General features: G+C 43.3%; 1 protein-coding gene across 2 annotated transcripts in view; it reads right to left on the bottom strand.

The window, feature by feature from the left end:
- Positions 1–5728: 5728 nt before the first annotated feature.
- Positions 5729–15484, bottom strand: part of arfgef2 (ADP-ribosylation factor guanine nucleotide-exchange factor 2 (brefeldin A-inhibited)) — a 36272-nt gene continuing 26516 nt past the window's right edge. The window contains exons 24-35 of one of the 2 annotated variants that reach the window (XM_061736866.1): positions 15001–15131; positions 13387–13516; positions 13170–13305; positions 12647–12785; positions 10846–10903; positions 10656–10764; positions 10434–10573; positions 10036–10213; positions 8865–9003; positions 8637–8754; positions 5805–5977; positions 5729–5751 (exon numbers count right to left, since the gene is read on the bottom strand). In XM_061736866.1, coding sequence (XP_061592850.1) covers positions 5745–5751; positions 5805–5977; positions 8637–8754; positions 8865–9003; positions 10036–10213; positions 10434–10573; positions 10656–10764; positions 10846–10903; positions 12647–12785; positions 13170–13305; positions 13387–13516; positions 15001–15131 — 1458 coding nt within the window. In that variant the 3' untranslated portion in view covers positions 5729–5744. Of the gene's footprint in view, positions 5772–5804; positions 5978–8636; positions 8755–8864; positions 9004–10035; positions 10214–10433; positions 10574–10655; positions 10765–10845; positions 10904–12646; positions 12786–13169; positions 13306–13386; positions 13517–15000; positions 15132–15484 lie in introns of both variants that reach the window. The other variant, XM_061736864.1, reaches the window with a different exon arrangement.

Below are 15484 nucleotides of genomic sequence, written 5' to 3'. Positions count from 1 at the left end.
TATCCCCAAATACCTCCAAATATCTCCAAATACCTAAAGATACCTCCAAATACCCCAAATACCCCCAGATATCTAAGAATATATCTAAATAATCCCAAATATCCCCAATTACCCCTGAATACCTCCAAATACCCCCAAACACCTCCACTTATCTCCAAATACCCTAAAATATGTCTAATTATCTCCAAATACCTCCCAATATCTCCAAATACCCCCATAGTTTGGGGAAATACCTGCAAAACATTTATATTCAATCAATTTTCATTTTGCAAAAAAGAGCCATAAGAATAATCAGTAGAAAACGACATAGAGATCGAACAAATCCATTATTCCTTCAGTTAAAACTGTTGAAATTTCATGAACTAGTAGACTATAGTATTCTGCAAATAATGTTTAAAGCTCATAAAAAACTTTACCAATCAACATTCAGAAAAGATTGGAAAAAGAGAAAGTAAGTATAATTAAAAAGGAACAGAGATTTTTATAAAACCAAGATGCAGGACTAAATTGATGGAACGTTGTGTTTCTGTGAAAGGAATCAGTTTATGGAACAATCTGAATAAAGAAAACAAAGAATCCAAATCAAACATTACATTCAAAAGAACAATTAATGCCTGTATGTTAAGGAAATATAATGAAATATATTAGTTAAGTTTGATTGACATACCCATAGTTATTAAAGGTATAAACATTGTTTGTTGTTGTTGAATGGTATTAACTGAATTGTAACTTGGAACTAAAAAGTAATGTACTATTTTTTTTAGTTTTTAGTTTACTTTGTTGTTTTTTTTAATTTACGTTCTTTGTAAATTGATTTCTTGGGAAAAAGGGGCAGATTAAATAAGATTCTTCTTCTTTCTGCTCCCTTTCATTCAGAATTTAGGAACGTTTGTGTTTATATTAAATTGTTTGTCGTTTTATTTTATCAATGAATGAAATAAAGAATAAATAAATATATACGTCCGAATATCTTGTACTGGATGTATGACTTTAATTGACATAAAGTATTTATTTTAATAAATACGGCTTTAAAAAGACGAATGTTCCCCGCAGCTCGTATAAAAAGCGTATACCGTATGTTCTGGACTATAAGCCGCACCTGTATATAATCCGCATCCGCTACATTTAAAAAAAAAAAAAAGATATTTCAGCCGCAGATATTTCTGTTGTTAGATTAGATATTTACTACATGTACAGAAGGATGAACTGTAAATGATGTACATGTTTGTACCTAAATAGATCCTTTCCTAACAGTGTCTTTTAACACGGCAGCAACTTTGCTGATTAAAACGGGACAGAACCAAGAGAAAATAACTGGTATTTATTTATCTATTTATCTGTTGGAAATCTGCTTCTACTTCTATCTGCTAAAGAAGAAGTAGCAGATTCTTCTTTGCATTTATTTTGTCTTAGTTTTGATTCTAATTCCGGTTAGAGCGCCCCGAGCGGTGGAAGAAAAATCCACAGAATAGAAACCTTTGTATAAGCTGCTGTTTGAAAACCTATGAAAAAAGTAGCGGCTTATAGTCCAGAAAATACGGTATTTATTCGGGATAAACGTTAATATTTCGGAGTCTGGGATGAACGAGGCGTCCCTGAACGCAGCATGGGACTGATTTTTCTATAAACATAAACGGCCCGAGTCCTGAAACCTGCCCGGATAAAACCCGGGACTCGGCGGCTCCGCCCTGGGGGGACTTTAACCGAGCTGCTCCACCCTTCTACACCCACGCTTAGGGGGATAAAACCCGTGGTTTTCAGCTCCGAAGTCCGGCCGGGCGGCTCCGCTGACGTTGGTGAAGATGGCTGTCATCTTCATCATCATCATCTTCATCATCATCTTCTTCCCCCACTCAGCCTGAACCGCCCCAGATCAGGCTTCACAAACCACACCTCCGCCTCAGCCAGAACCCTTACCTGTAGTTCGGTCTCCACCAAGTCCCGTCCGGAGGAGTTATATCCAGAAAAGCCCCGGAAGGAGCGAGAAAATCCGACATTTCTACCTCCGTCTGGCGGCGCCGACAGATGCTGAGCAGACACGCCCCCCCGCCTACGTCATGACGTAAAGACGTCATGACGTCACCGACGGGACCCGCCCCCCTCAGTCTGGCCGCTACTGTTGGTTTTTAAATATCTTTCCCCCTTTTATCAGTCACTAAATAAACAAATAAATACATCATTAATTAATTAAATTGGGAATGAAATACATCATTAATTAAATGTGTCATTAATTAATTAAAATTAGAATGAAATGTATCATTAATTAATTAAAATACAATTAATTTTAAGTAAAAATATATATTTATTATTTCAGCATTTAATTAATTAATGACACATTTAATTAATGATTTAGCCCACTGAGTTTGACGAGTGAAACTGACAGTTTTACGTTTACATTTCATGATTCAGCAACACGAAATCATTAATTAAATGTGTCATTAATTAATTAAATGCTGAAATAATAAATATATATTTTATATATTTATTTATTTATATATTTATTATATTATTTATTATATATTTTATATTTTTAACAATAAATTATCATGTTATAACGTTTTTTTCTTCTTCTGGGGTGGCAGCATTACGCTTACGTATGAAACGGTCACAGAAACATGAAAGCTATTTAAAAAACCTAGATTTTCTTGTGTGAAAAAACAAACTAGCAAATAAAATTGTAATCCAGAGACAAAATTAACTTTATTAAATCATGAAGTCTGAATAGTTATGGACTCAGTTAGCTGTTCCCGGCTAATAATGGCCAGAGCTAACCACTAGCTCTTAGTAGCTGCGGATGGCTAATTATATCTTAGCTAATAGCTAGTCCTTAGGTAGCTTTGGATGCTAATTATAGCTCTAAGTTACTGACATAGTAAGTTAGCTGTGGCGGGATAAGTTGCTAAAACTTAACAAGTTAGCTAAGTTGGTTGTCGTCTTTCATCCGTTGCTCCTTATCAGTGTATTGATGAATATTATTGATGAATAATATTGATCAATAACACAGGTTCGTGTAGCATGTTAGCCAGCTCTCCACTCACGTTGACAACATGTTCTAGGTTTCCATAGCAACCGTTGTTAATTTAGCTCCAGGGCAACGACTTTAGTGTCGCCTTGTGGACATCTACAGTCATTGGTCAAAGTTAGTGCCCCCCTTTTTTAGTTAGTGCCCCCTTTTTTTAGTTAGTGCCCCCCTTTTTTATTCATCTTTTATTTTGTGTGTAAAACAGTTTAAAGAAACACTGAAGCAGGTTTGGTTGTAAACAAATAAAAACCCAGAAACACGACAACCACCATTTTTCACTGTGACATAATTTATAGAAAGAAAATGTGAAGAAAAAAGAATCATGTTGTCCGGGGCGCCTTCAAGTACGTCCAAATACCCCCAAATATCTCTAAATACCTTCAAATATCTCTAAATACCTCCAAATACCCGCAAATACCCCCAAATACCCCCAAATATCTCTAAATACCTTCAAATATCTCTAAATACCTCCAAATACCCGCAAATACCCCCAAATATCTCTAAATACCTTCAAATATCTTTTAAATACCTCCAAATATCTCTAAATACCTCCAAATATCCCCAAATATCTCTAAATACCTCCAAATATCTCTAAATACCTCCAAATATCTCTAAATACCCCCAAATATCTCCAAATACCTCCAAATATCCCCAAATACCTCCAAATATCTCTAAATACCCCCAAATATGTCCAAATACCTCCAAATATCCCCAAATATCTCCAAATATCTCTAAATACCTCCAAATATCCCCAAATATCTCTAAATACCTCCAAATATCCCCAAATACCTCCAAATATCTCTAAATACGTCCAAATGTCCCCAAATACCCCCAAATATGTCCAAAAATACCCCCAAATATCAATAAATACCTCCAAATATCTCTAAATATCTCCAAATACCTCCCAATATGTCCAAAAATACCCCCAAATATCTCTAAATACCTCCAAATATCTCTAAATACCTCCCAATACCCCAAATTATCATCAGAACTGCATCAGAACTGGATCAGAACTCGGGTTTATTGATCACCAAATGTTATCGATTACATCACAGTCATGTAGAACTTTCATTTCTAGGTATTTTACATGGAAAACTTTACAGTCTGCACTTCTCAGTTATAGTCTTTATATATATATTTATATATATATTTATATATCGTCCCATCGCTGCAGGAACGAACCGACATCCATAGTAGCAACGGAAGGAATGTTTCCAAAAAAATATGTAAATGCACTTCAAATAATTACAAACCTCCCAAATAAAAGCTGGACCAACACTGACGGGTTCTGAACACGGGACGGGTCCGAGAGGACGGGTCCAAGGACCCGGGGCCCGGGACCCGGGGACGAGACGCTGGGGGGGGCAACGCCTGGATTCACCCAAACCCAAACAAAGTAAAGCATCAAAATAAATATGTAAAAGAGTCCGAGAGGCCCGGAGGACGTAAACGTGGAGACGGAGGACGGGGACGACGGGGAGGACGGGGAGGACGGGGAGGACGGGGAGGACGGGGAGGACGGGGAGGACGGGGAGGACGGTGACGACGGGGAGGACGGGGACGACTGCTACCACGGTCCCAGAACCGGATCGTTGGACATTAAAAAGGAAACACGAACAACAGAATCAGACGACCCGGTTCTGGACGAGGACAATAAATTATCTGTCTGGGTCTCGGCCCTGGAGGTCGACAGGAAGTGATGTCACAGTGCTGTTCATCCCCGACAGATGAGGAGACGGGGCTCCTGGGAACCGGTCCAGACGGGGGGGGGGGGGGGTCCGGGGCCGCTCTAGGAGGCGGGGCCATAGACATGTCTCCTCCTCCTCCCACGGAGCTGCTGATACGTCAACGTCGCCGCCATATTGGATGTTCAAGACTGCGCTGTAAACTAATACAAGTAAATGGACTTATTTTCATAAAGCGCCTTTCTACAAAGAAATGTACGTTTTACGTCTCATTTATTCATTCACACACGCACTAATATACTTGGGAAACAGTTAGGCACCAAATATAATATATTTAATTTTCTCAGACGGCAAAAATAAGAACTTTATTGATCCCACATAGGAGTAATTCATGTTATATCAGCTATAGAGAACAAGGTAGTGCCGAAAAACAATATATATCCCCCCTCACAAAAATAAGAAGAATAGAGAAACATATTTTCTCATCAGGAAAACAAATTTTAAAAATTTCAAATAACATATTTGAACAATTTTTCAGGCAATAAAATAACTGAAAAAATCTAAAAAAGAAATGGCTCATATGTTATTTTGTCACTTTGTTGATGAGAAAATCTGTTTCTGTATTTTTCTTATTTTTGTGAGGGGGATATATATTGTTTTTCGGCACTACCTTGTTCTCTATAGCTGATATAACATGAATTACTGTGGGATCAATAAAGTTCTTATTTTTGCCATCTGAGAAAATTAAATATATTATATTTGGTGCCTAACTGTTTCCCAAGTATATTAGTGCGTGTGTGAATGAATAAATGAGACGTAAAACGTACATTTCTTTGTAGAAAGGCGCTTTATGAAAATAAGTAAATATACTTGTATTAGTTTACAGTCTTGAACATCCAATATGGCGGCGACGTTGACGTATCGCAGCAGCTCGATGGGAGGATACGTAGATATATCTATGGGCGGGGCCTCGGGGCCGCTCTAGGAGGTGGGGCTCCGTCGCTCTAGGAGGCAGGGCCCCGGGGCCCGTTGCGGCTCTAGGAGGCGGGGCTCTGCTCTAGGAGGCGGGGCTCCAGTGCCCGTCCCCGCTCTAGGAGGCGGGGCTCCGCTCTAGGAGGGGCCCGTCCCGGGGCCCGTCCCCCGCAGCGATGTGGAAGACGGAGCCGATGCGCAGGAAGAAGCGGCGCAGGACGGCCCTCAGCTCCGGGATCACGTCGAACTGCATCATCTCACACAGGTGGGGGTAGTAGACGGAGGCGTGGGGCCGGAACTGGGGGAGAGGAGAGAGGAGGTTAGAGCCACCGCCGAGCATCATGGGTAACCACAGTCAACATCATCACATCACAACATACAAACAATACAATTAACTATTAAAATACAATAACTATAAAATACTAAACCTTCCTCTACTGACCACCGACATGATCCACTGGGTGGAGCCCTCATCCTTCTTCTCTTCTTTCATTTTTTATTAATTAGAAGTATCTCATAGCATCATCTTTGTAGTTTGTTGTGCTGGTCTGCCCCCCCCCCTTTTCTCTTCTGTGCATGTTTGCAGGCCGGAGCTTCAGGAGTTTCATGCTGACCTGCAGCCCCCCCCCCCCTCTGATCATCCCACTGCTGCTCCACCTGTCTGGGTGGAGGTCTGGGTAAATGCCTGCTGACATCTGGCCCCTATATCTGTTTATATAGTCGTCCCTGCACCAGTTAGCCATTATGTCTGTGTCTCTCCTTTCTCTGTTCTTCATTCTCTCTGTCTGTTCTCTCTTTTCGTGCTCTGCCCAGCTGGTCCTCAGCAGGAGGTTCCCCCTTATGATCCAGGTCCTGGTCCAGGTTTCTCCTTATGGTCCAGGTCCTGGTCCAGGTTTCTTCCTCCTAAAGGGGAGTTTTTCTTGCCACTGTTTGGCCTACGGCTTTTCTCCCACTAGGGGAGTTTTTACCTGTCATAGGCCACGGTTACATGATGTTTTTTAACTTGGAATTATTTATTCCGAATTAATTATTCCGAATTAAACCCTTTTCCTTGGAGTTTACATGGAAATAGTAATTCTGAATTGAGGTTTCCATGGAAACACGTTTGATGGTCTTTCTCCAATTCCTCTCCAGGTCTGGGGGTTGGGAAGGTTCTGATTGGATAGGGGGGGGACCGGAAGTTAAACTACCGGAAGAAAAACTAACTTAGCCGCTACAACTTTGAAAAGATCACCATTTTGATGTTTCCTGTTTCCATGTGTTCTTTTAATGATTTCTATTTCTTAAATAAATGTTCTCTGCTCTTGACCAGCGTTTACTGCTGCTGCATCTGGAAACTTTGTTTGGAAAACCAGCCCAGTGGAATATAAGATCATGGAGACAGACGGGCGAGGGAACGAGCAGAAAGAAAGACCGGGATTAATTTAAAGAGGAATGAGTGGATACATGATCTGGAATTATTGTATTCAGATTTAAAATCGGAATAAACCAGTCACTTACTTCAGAATTAAGTTTAATTCAGAATGGCCATTTTCATTTGGAATTAGTTGTTTACCTGGTAATTTTTACTCATTTTAAATCAGATTTAATTTTAATTCTGAATTAAAGAGGAATTAAACTTCCCATGGAAACACACTGATTGTTTATGTAATAATTGCTCAGGGGTTTATGTTCTGGTCTCTGGAAAGATCCTAGAGACTTGTGTTGTAATAGACGCTACTGTATAGAAATAAACCTGGATTGAATCAGACAGGAAGTGATTCACAGTGACGTGTCCAAGTCCACGTCACGCAGGAAAGTTTCAAGTGAAGCAACTTTGGACCGTCTTCCTGAAATATTTCTCTGTGTTTGTTCCGGCCTCCTCTGAGGTTATTGGTGGAACACTGCCACCTGGTGGTCGGGGTGGAGACGGCAGGCGCCTCAAACTGTCTCCAGGATCCAGCCCTGCTACAAACCAGGAGGAGGTTCTGAACTCAGAGACCTGGTTCTGAACCCTGAGGCCTGGTTCAGACGGAGCTGCAATATCTTTGAGGGCTCAAGAACTGAAAATACTCAGAAACCTGAATTATTTTAGAGACGGTTGAAGGTTTAGTTCTTTAAGACAGGGGTGTTCAACCTTTTAGGCCGAGCTGGAACGTTACAATCTCCAGCTTTAGGCTTCGTTATTGTCACAAATGTATCCATCAGCTCTAACTAGCGTTAAATATGAAATAGCCAAGTCAATTTCGCAACAAATTTTCTTCTCTTAAACAGCTAGCTAGCTCGTTTTTCTGCTCTAAAGTTGAGATTAGTCACAAGACTCACGTCATGGGAATCATTTATATAGAGTTGTAGACTAAATAGTTATTGTCAAAAGTAGATTATTATCGCCTGTTAATGGAGTTTTCACAATATATATATATATATATATATATATATATATATATATATATATATACACATATATATACACATATATATACATACACATATTTTTTTTTTAAACCCAAATTATTTTGGTTAAAGGAGCATGAGGCTCCTTTTAAGAAATGAGACTCTCTAGCGCCACCCTTCACCACGACGGCCGTCGGGGGTACTGCAGCCAACAGTGAAGCCGGCACGGGAGAACGGGGAGAACGCACATGCAGCGTCATGTGACGTCACATCCGCAGCCCAGCGTGGCAAATTCGGGACCGAATTGCAGCACATTTTGAAGCACACAGCCTGTTCAAGGCAACAGAGAGATACACTAGAGGAAACATTCGTTTTGGTTTGGAACGCTTCATCTGACATTATTACTAGAAAACTTAAAACGTATACTAATTTTTTTCATAAATCCTGCCTCAATCCTGCCTCATGCTTCTTTGAAATTGCCTTTACTTGTTTTTAAGTTGGAGGAACCCCTGCAGTACCGCGTAGGTACTGCAGGGGGTTGACGAACCCTGCTTTCAGGTCCCCCCCCCAGATCCCCCCCCCACCTTGAGGTCCGGTAGTCTCAGCGTCCGGGTCAGCAGCAGCATCAGCAGACTGTTCCAGGCCTCCCGGTGACTCTCTGACGTCAGGCTGATGAAGTACGCCAGAGCCTCGCTGCAGACCCTGGAACAGGACACAACCGGGTTAGGACCAGGACCGGGTCAGACCCAGGACCGGTCAGGACCGGGTCAGACCCAGGTCGGGACCAGCACCCCCCCCCCAGGTGGACTCACAGCAGCAGGCGGGTCTGGATGTCGGGCCAGGAGTCCTGCAGACCCGGGTCCGAGTACATCCTGAACAGGATCCTCAGGCTGCAGGCCAGACTGCTGGTCTCCTGCTTCAGCAGGTTGGGCTTGGACTTGCCCTTGAACCCTGGAGGGGAGAGGGGGGCACATATATACAAATATATATATATACACATGCATGTACAGCTTCTATACCGCCCTAACCCTGGAGGGGGGGGCAGAACCGTTATACATGTAGACCTGCTAGATCCGCCTCCTGCATCGGGTGTAGAGAGGTATACAGGATATAGAGGAGTATAGAGTGTTGGATAGGGGTATAGAGGGGTATATAGGGGTGTAGGGGTGTGCAAACAACGGTACCTCACGATTCGATTCGATTTCGATTATTGGAGCTTCGATTCTAACGATTGTCGATTTGATTATTGGTGCCACGATTCTTCGATTATTGTGATTTTTAAGGCTTTTTTCCATCCAAGATTGATTTTGTCTTCATCTGTGGCTACATTTGTAAATAAATAGCCAATCAATTAACTCAGTTCCTCTAACAACACTCATTAAGTAAATAACAAGGTTTTTTGAACATTTGACATGTATTTTTCAAAGACACAAAATAATGTATTTTATGACTATGCAAACATTTGCTCTTTGACTTCCTTAACTTTGACCAGGGAAAGCTGCACTTGCATGAGAGCGCCCTCTATTGGTGGAAAACACTGAAAACAGTCGAGCCCTGGATTTAATGAGTTCATTAATTCAAGTAAACAAGATATGTACTTAGTGTAAACATATCTGCCATATTTCAAGTGAACAATAAGAAATGTGCATTCTTGAAAATGAAATGATTCAGCAGCTTATTCAGTCTGGAATCTGGATAGGATAACTAAAAAAAATAAATAAATAAATAAATAAATAATCGATTCCAAATCGTCACGTGACGCATCGCGATGCATCGACACATTTGCACCCACCTCTATAGGAGTGTATAGGGGGCATAGGGGGGTTTATAGGAGTATAGGGATATAGGGTAAGGAGATATAGAGTGGTGTATAGGGGTATATGGAGTGTAGAGGGTGTATGGGGGGGTGTATAGGGATATATAGGGGGTATATGGGGGGTATATATAGGGGTATATATGGGGGGTAACCGGCGGCAGCCCCACCTGCCCTCCACAGCGCCGTCCGCTGCTCGTTGTTGGAGTTGAAGTCCTTGGCGAAGTTGTGCGACTCCAGCAGACAGTCCAGCAGCTTGAAGAGGTGAGCCGAGGTCATGTGACCGTACATGCCCTGGTCCGGACACGCCTCCCCGCCGCTAGGCTCCGCCTCCTCCAGGGCGTCCCGCTGGGGGAGAAGCAGCGCTAGGTTAGGGGCGCTAGCGCTAGGTTAGGGGCGCTAGCGCCGCAGGCCGCCGGTTGGTCCGGTCGGTTAGTCGTCTAGTTAGTCCGTCCGGTTAGTCCGTCCGGTTAGTCGGGCCGGTTGGTCCGTCCGGTTAGTCCGTCCGGTGAGTCGGCCTGTTAGTCGGGCCTGTTAGTCGGCCTGGTTCCGGCCGGTTCTGCCCTACCTGTGCAGCCGCCATGTTGTCGGCGTCCTCCTTCTTGCTGGTCGCGGGGAAGAAGACGATGTTGTCGACCGTCTGGATCAGCTCCAGCTGAACCACGCACTTGATCAGCAGCCCGGCAAACAGCTTCTGGTCCGACACTCCTGCAACACACACACAGGTGGTACTGCTGGACCGGCCCGGCCCGGACCAACCCAACCCCCAACCCCGACCCGAGAGACTCACTGGTGCCGGGCCGGCCCCTCCAGGTGTCGTCGCTGGACATCTGGCTGTGTCCGCGCTCCGACGGAGCCCGGTCGTAGCTGCTCTGGGACTGGCTGTCCAGGTCGGGGTCCTGGAGACACACACGGGTTAGAGGCCCGGTGGTACCGAACTGGTGGTACCGGCCCGGATCAGGCTACACTCGTGTCCTTACCAGGTGTTTCCCGTCCGCGGTGTCTTCGTCCTGTCCAGCCGGTCGCCACGTCAACAAACTGAGGACGAGAGGAGGCGGAGTTACAAGGGGAGGTGGTGACATCACCTGGGGGGGCGGGGCTACTCTCTATGGTGTAGTACCGGTTGGGCTACTCACACCTGCCATACGTATTATTAATAGGGTGGGATCAGCCCCCGAATCTCGCACTCAGAAGACACGCCGGTTTCCCCCAGTGTCCAGCCGCGGTACTGCAACAAAAAATCCCATGGGGCCCAGAAAGCTTTTTTCCCATAGACCGCAATAGTAAAAGAGAAGCCTCTAAAACTGTTCACAGGAACCTCCAGCTGTAATCCCCGGCAATTACTAATCTTTGTATTCTATATTTTTAAGTCATGGACTTTATATCCGTCAAAAATGTTTTATAACGGCCAGAAAAGTCAAAGAAAAGTCTCTTCACAGCTGACGTCACAGCCGTGTCCGTGCATTCCACGGATGTTTATATTAATATATGTTATGTAATTATATTATATTAATACATTTATAATATATGTAATACTATACATGTAATAATATACATTAATTAATATATTATATTAATACATATATTAATATTCGAGTCATTGCCCCGGGGCATGATGGGAGGCCCCAGAGCATCATGGGAGGTGACTCAACTGCGCATGCTCTATGGGCCGCACAACACGGAAGTAAACCCGGAAGTCAGGAACTTTTTCAGCGTATGCGCCAGGCGAGCAACTTCCATTGAAATGAATGGGCGGCCATTTTCGATGTACCATCCAGTTATTATTAATAGATCCATGGGTGGGATACTATGAACATACAAATCCATTGTTTATAAAATCCCATGTTATGAAATTTAATGATTTGGTTTATTATAAAATAATGCAAATAATGTTAAAAACTAAATTAAAATTACTCCCTGTCTGTGTACAACGGTTTTTAATTTGGGTGATGTTTGTAAATTTGTTGTACAAAAAGCTAGAAAAGAGACTAAAAGGAGACGTTTATATCTGTTGTGGGAGTTAAACTATGGAATGACGCTAATATAGATTTACCAATGTGCAGCTCATTTTCGAAAAAGGTTTACAAAAAAAAAAGATTTGTAGAGCAATCTTTGAAAGCTACAAATGCTAATGTTTATTTGTTTATATTTGTTTCTGTTCTTCTCTGATATTTATATCAAAACATTTCTTTACTACTATATATGTAAACCTTATTGGTCCTCATTTTCTGGTTTAGTTTGTTATTGGTTGTTTGTATGTATGCTTTTTTTATTGTAATGTTGGATAGATTTATTTTTTTTTTTTTTTTTTTTTTTTTATTCTTCTATTTGAAAAATGTATTTATTACAATACATTTTAATACTGGTAACTTTTTCTGGTTTGGTTTGGCTTAATTTAGTTTTGTTTGTTTGTCAGTGGTTGTTGTTTTGTTGTTGCTGTTTCTTTTTTAGTGTAAGTTTGTTTGTTTTTGATATTATATTTATATTTTTATGTTATAATTCTGGATAGCTTATTTTGGTATGTAGGACAGGCATTAATATAAGCACTTTGCTTCTGCCTTTTCACTCACTATTTTGGTGGGGGGCTACTCAGGCCTGGGGGCGGGGTTACGCACACCTGAGGGGGAGGGGCTACTAGGGGGCGGGGCTATGTGGGCGGGGCTACTCACGCCTGTGGGGGCGGGGCTACTCTCCTGGGGGCGGGGCTACTCACGCCTGTGGGGGCGGGGCTACTCACGCCTGAGGGGGCGGGGCTACTCTCCAGGGGGCGGGGCTACTCACGCCTGCGGGCTGGTGTTCTGGAAGATCTCCAACATGCAGCAGCAGGTGATGTTCCAGACGTCGGGGCTGAACTTCTCCCCGTTCAGAATCACCAGGTTCTCCAGGCAGTTGGTCCCGGACCGGGCCAGCTGCTCGTTGTCTGGGGGGAAACAGAAACACACGGCCTGCTGAGAACAATCACACAACAATCAGACAACAACCATCGAGGGACGACCCTTGACCTTTGACCAACGTTCCATTAAACTCTGCTGTGGAGTCTGGAGGCGGCGTTAAACCGCTGCCTGTGTTTCTTTACTGGTTGCTATGGTGTAGTACCGGTTACTCTGTGTGGTTCTGGTTCTGGTGGACCCACCTTGCCGGACGCACCACTGCAGCTGGGTGAACAGGTCTCCCAGCAGGATCTGGCTCAGCGGCTCTAGAACTGATCCTGCTGGTACCTGGTACTAGTTTGGTACTGGTTGGTACTAGTTGGTACTGGTCGGTACTGGTCTGTACCAGCTCGTACTGGTTCTGGTGGACCCACCTTGCCGGACGCACCACTGCAGCTGGGTGAACAGGTCTCCCAGCAGGATCTGGCTCAGCGGCTCGTAGAACTGGGTGAAGACGTCACAGATGGCGTAGAGGGCGTGGTTGCAGGTGGTCGTCATCCACTCCGTCTTCTGCAGGCACAGGTTAGAGTTAGTGGGACGGTTCTGGGGGACGTACCCGACCCCGGACCCGGTACCACGGACCCCCCCCACCTCTGTCTGCTGCTCCGGAAGCTTCATGTTGTCGAAGATGCGGAAGACGATCCTGAACAGGTCGTGCCACCAGTGCTGCTCGAAGGAGCCGCCGTAACTCTTCATGATCTCAAACATCACCGTCAGGCCTCTGGGGGGGGATAATACAAGAAGAGTTACTAACAACAATACAAGAAGAGTTACAAACAACAATACAAGAAGAGTTACAAACAACAATACAAGAAGAGTTAAGGCTGAATTAAGGTTCTGCGTCACACCAACGCAGAGCACACGCCGCAGCCGTGACGCCGTGCTGAACCCTTCTGACTTCTCCGTCTCTCCGTTTGGTCGCGGTGCAGTACCCCCCGCGGCCACTAGTTAGCGATCTTTTTCTGAATGGTTTATCCGACTTTTTCCGGTCACAGTAAATCAAAGAAATAAGGACAACTATTGTGCAAAAAACAAAAACAAAAAAAATCACATATAAACGAAGAAAAGAGCCCTGGAAGTTCACTACTGATTCAAACCGTAAACCGGAAATGCTTCGCTTTCAAACGAACCAATCACAGCCCTCTCCGTCTGCGTGTGGTCTGCGTCTCCTCGACGCGTAGTTACAATTTTCAGGAGGTGACGTCAGTGACGGCGCAGGTGACGGCGTGTCCTCTGCGTCGATCCAAACCACACGCCGTAGGCACGGCGCCATTTTGACGCAGAAGCATAATTAAGCCTTTACTAACGCTACCACAGCGCCCTCCAGTGGCTGACTCGCTTCTTTACCTTGTCTATTAAGTTACATCTATGGAGGTAGATTTGTTTCTTAATTAATCAATCAAAAAAAAGATTGTGTTCTGCCCTGTGTTCAGGTGCATTTATAATATAATAGTAGATTTTGTACAACAGCGCCCACTTTTGGCCCCCTAGCAGCATTAACTGTAGAGCAGAGTAATTTCCTCAGAATTAACGAGGCCAAGAAGAGAGCACATGGTGCCTGTTTCTCCTGCTGCGATTTATCTTTAACATTGTTGCCTTGGACACTATTTGTCCGTGAGTATTTTGTTTTGTTGATTTTTAGATATGACTTACATATTATATTTGCTGAAAGTCTGTTTTGCTGTAAATTCAGTCTAAGAGTGACTTAATTGATGGCTATCATAGCTTTGCCCTATGACTCAACATTTTTAGTTACATTTCTTAGTCATGTCAGTGCAATGAATATTGTTTAGATTCTGATTTGTGTTTACAGTTTGTGCTTTATTACAGTTTTACAGTAAATTGTGGATCCTCAATAAATGTGCAAGAAAAGTTACGCCTTGTTTTTATAGGAGGACTTCACACTGTTCGCTAACTGTCAAGCTTTGAATAAGGCCTACTCATGGCGAGGACAGTATAGATTGCTTCAATCAAAAAATATATTTTCAATAAAAAAATATTCCACTTCAATCAAAAAAATGATTTCTAACAAAGAAAAAAAGTGTTTGAATGCAAAAAAAGTTTTTTTGTTTGAAGCAACTTTTTGGATTGAAGTAGTGTTTTTTACAGCTGGACACAGAAGCTGTTTAGGGGGCAGAGCCTCCGTCCCGGCCGTTAGGTCATGTGACCAGCGGTCCGAACCCGTTTCTGCAGACGAGTCAGTACCTGGTCCGGACGTCCAGCTTGCAGCGGTTGATGATGCAGGAGAGCTCAAACAGGATGGGGAACCAGCCTCGGACCCAGACGCGGTCGCCGGGGGCAACGTTCATGTCGTCGCTGGTGTACTCCCTCAGCGCCTGCAGGGGCGGAGCAGAGATTAACTCTGACCCGGGGCTGAAACCATTCCTCCAATCATTCCAGTAATTCAATTACAAAAAATGATGGAGGAATCTTCTCTGCCTCAAAGAATCATTTAATTTTTCCAGCTCAAAGCAGGTATTTCGCCCGGACTACGTTTAATGCGGCACAACGTGCTGACACCCTACTGTATTATATAATTCAGTCTTAGTGATGTCAATTAACATTTAACATCTTATGTATACAGGACTGTCTCAGAAAATGTTAATATTGTGATTTTCTGTAATGCAGTTACAAAAACAAAAATGTCATCCATTCTGGATTCATTACAAATCAACTGAAATATTGCAAG

Source organism: Cololabis saira, chromosome 12 (genome assembly GCF_033807715.1).
Source record: "Cololabis saira isolate AMF1-May2022 chromosome 12, fColSai1.1, whole genome shotgun sequence".
Lineage (NCBI taxonomy): Eukaryota > Metazoa > Chordata > Actinopteri > Beloniformes > Belonidae > Cololabis > Cololabis saira.
This window is presented reverse-complemented; position numbering and strand designations above follow the sequence as displayed.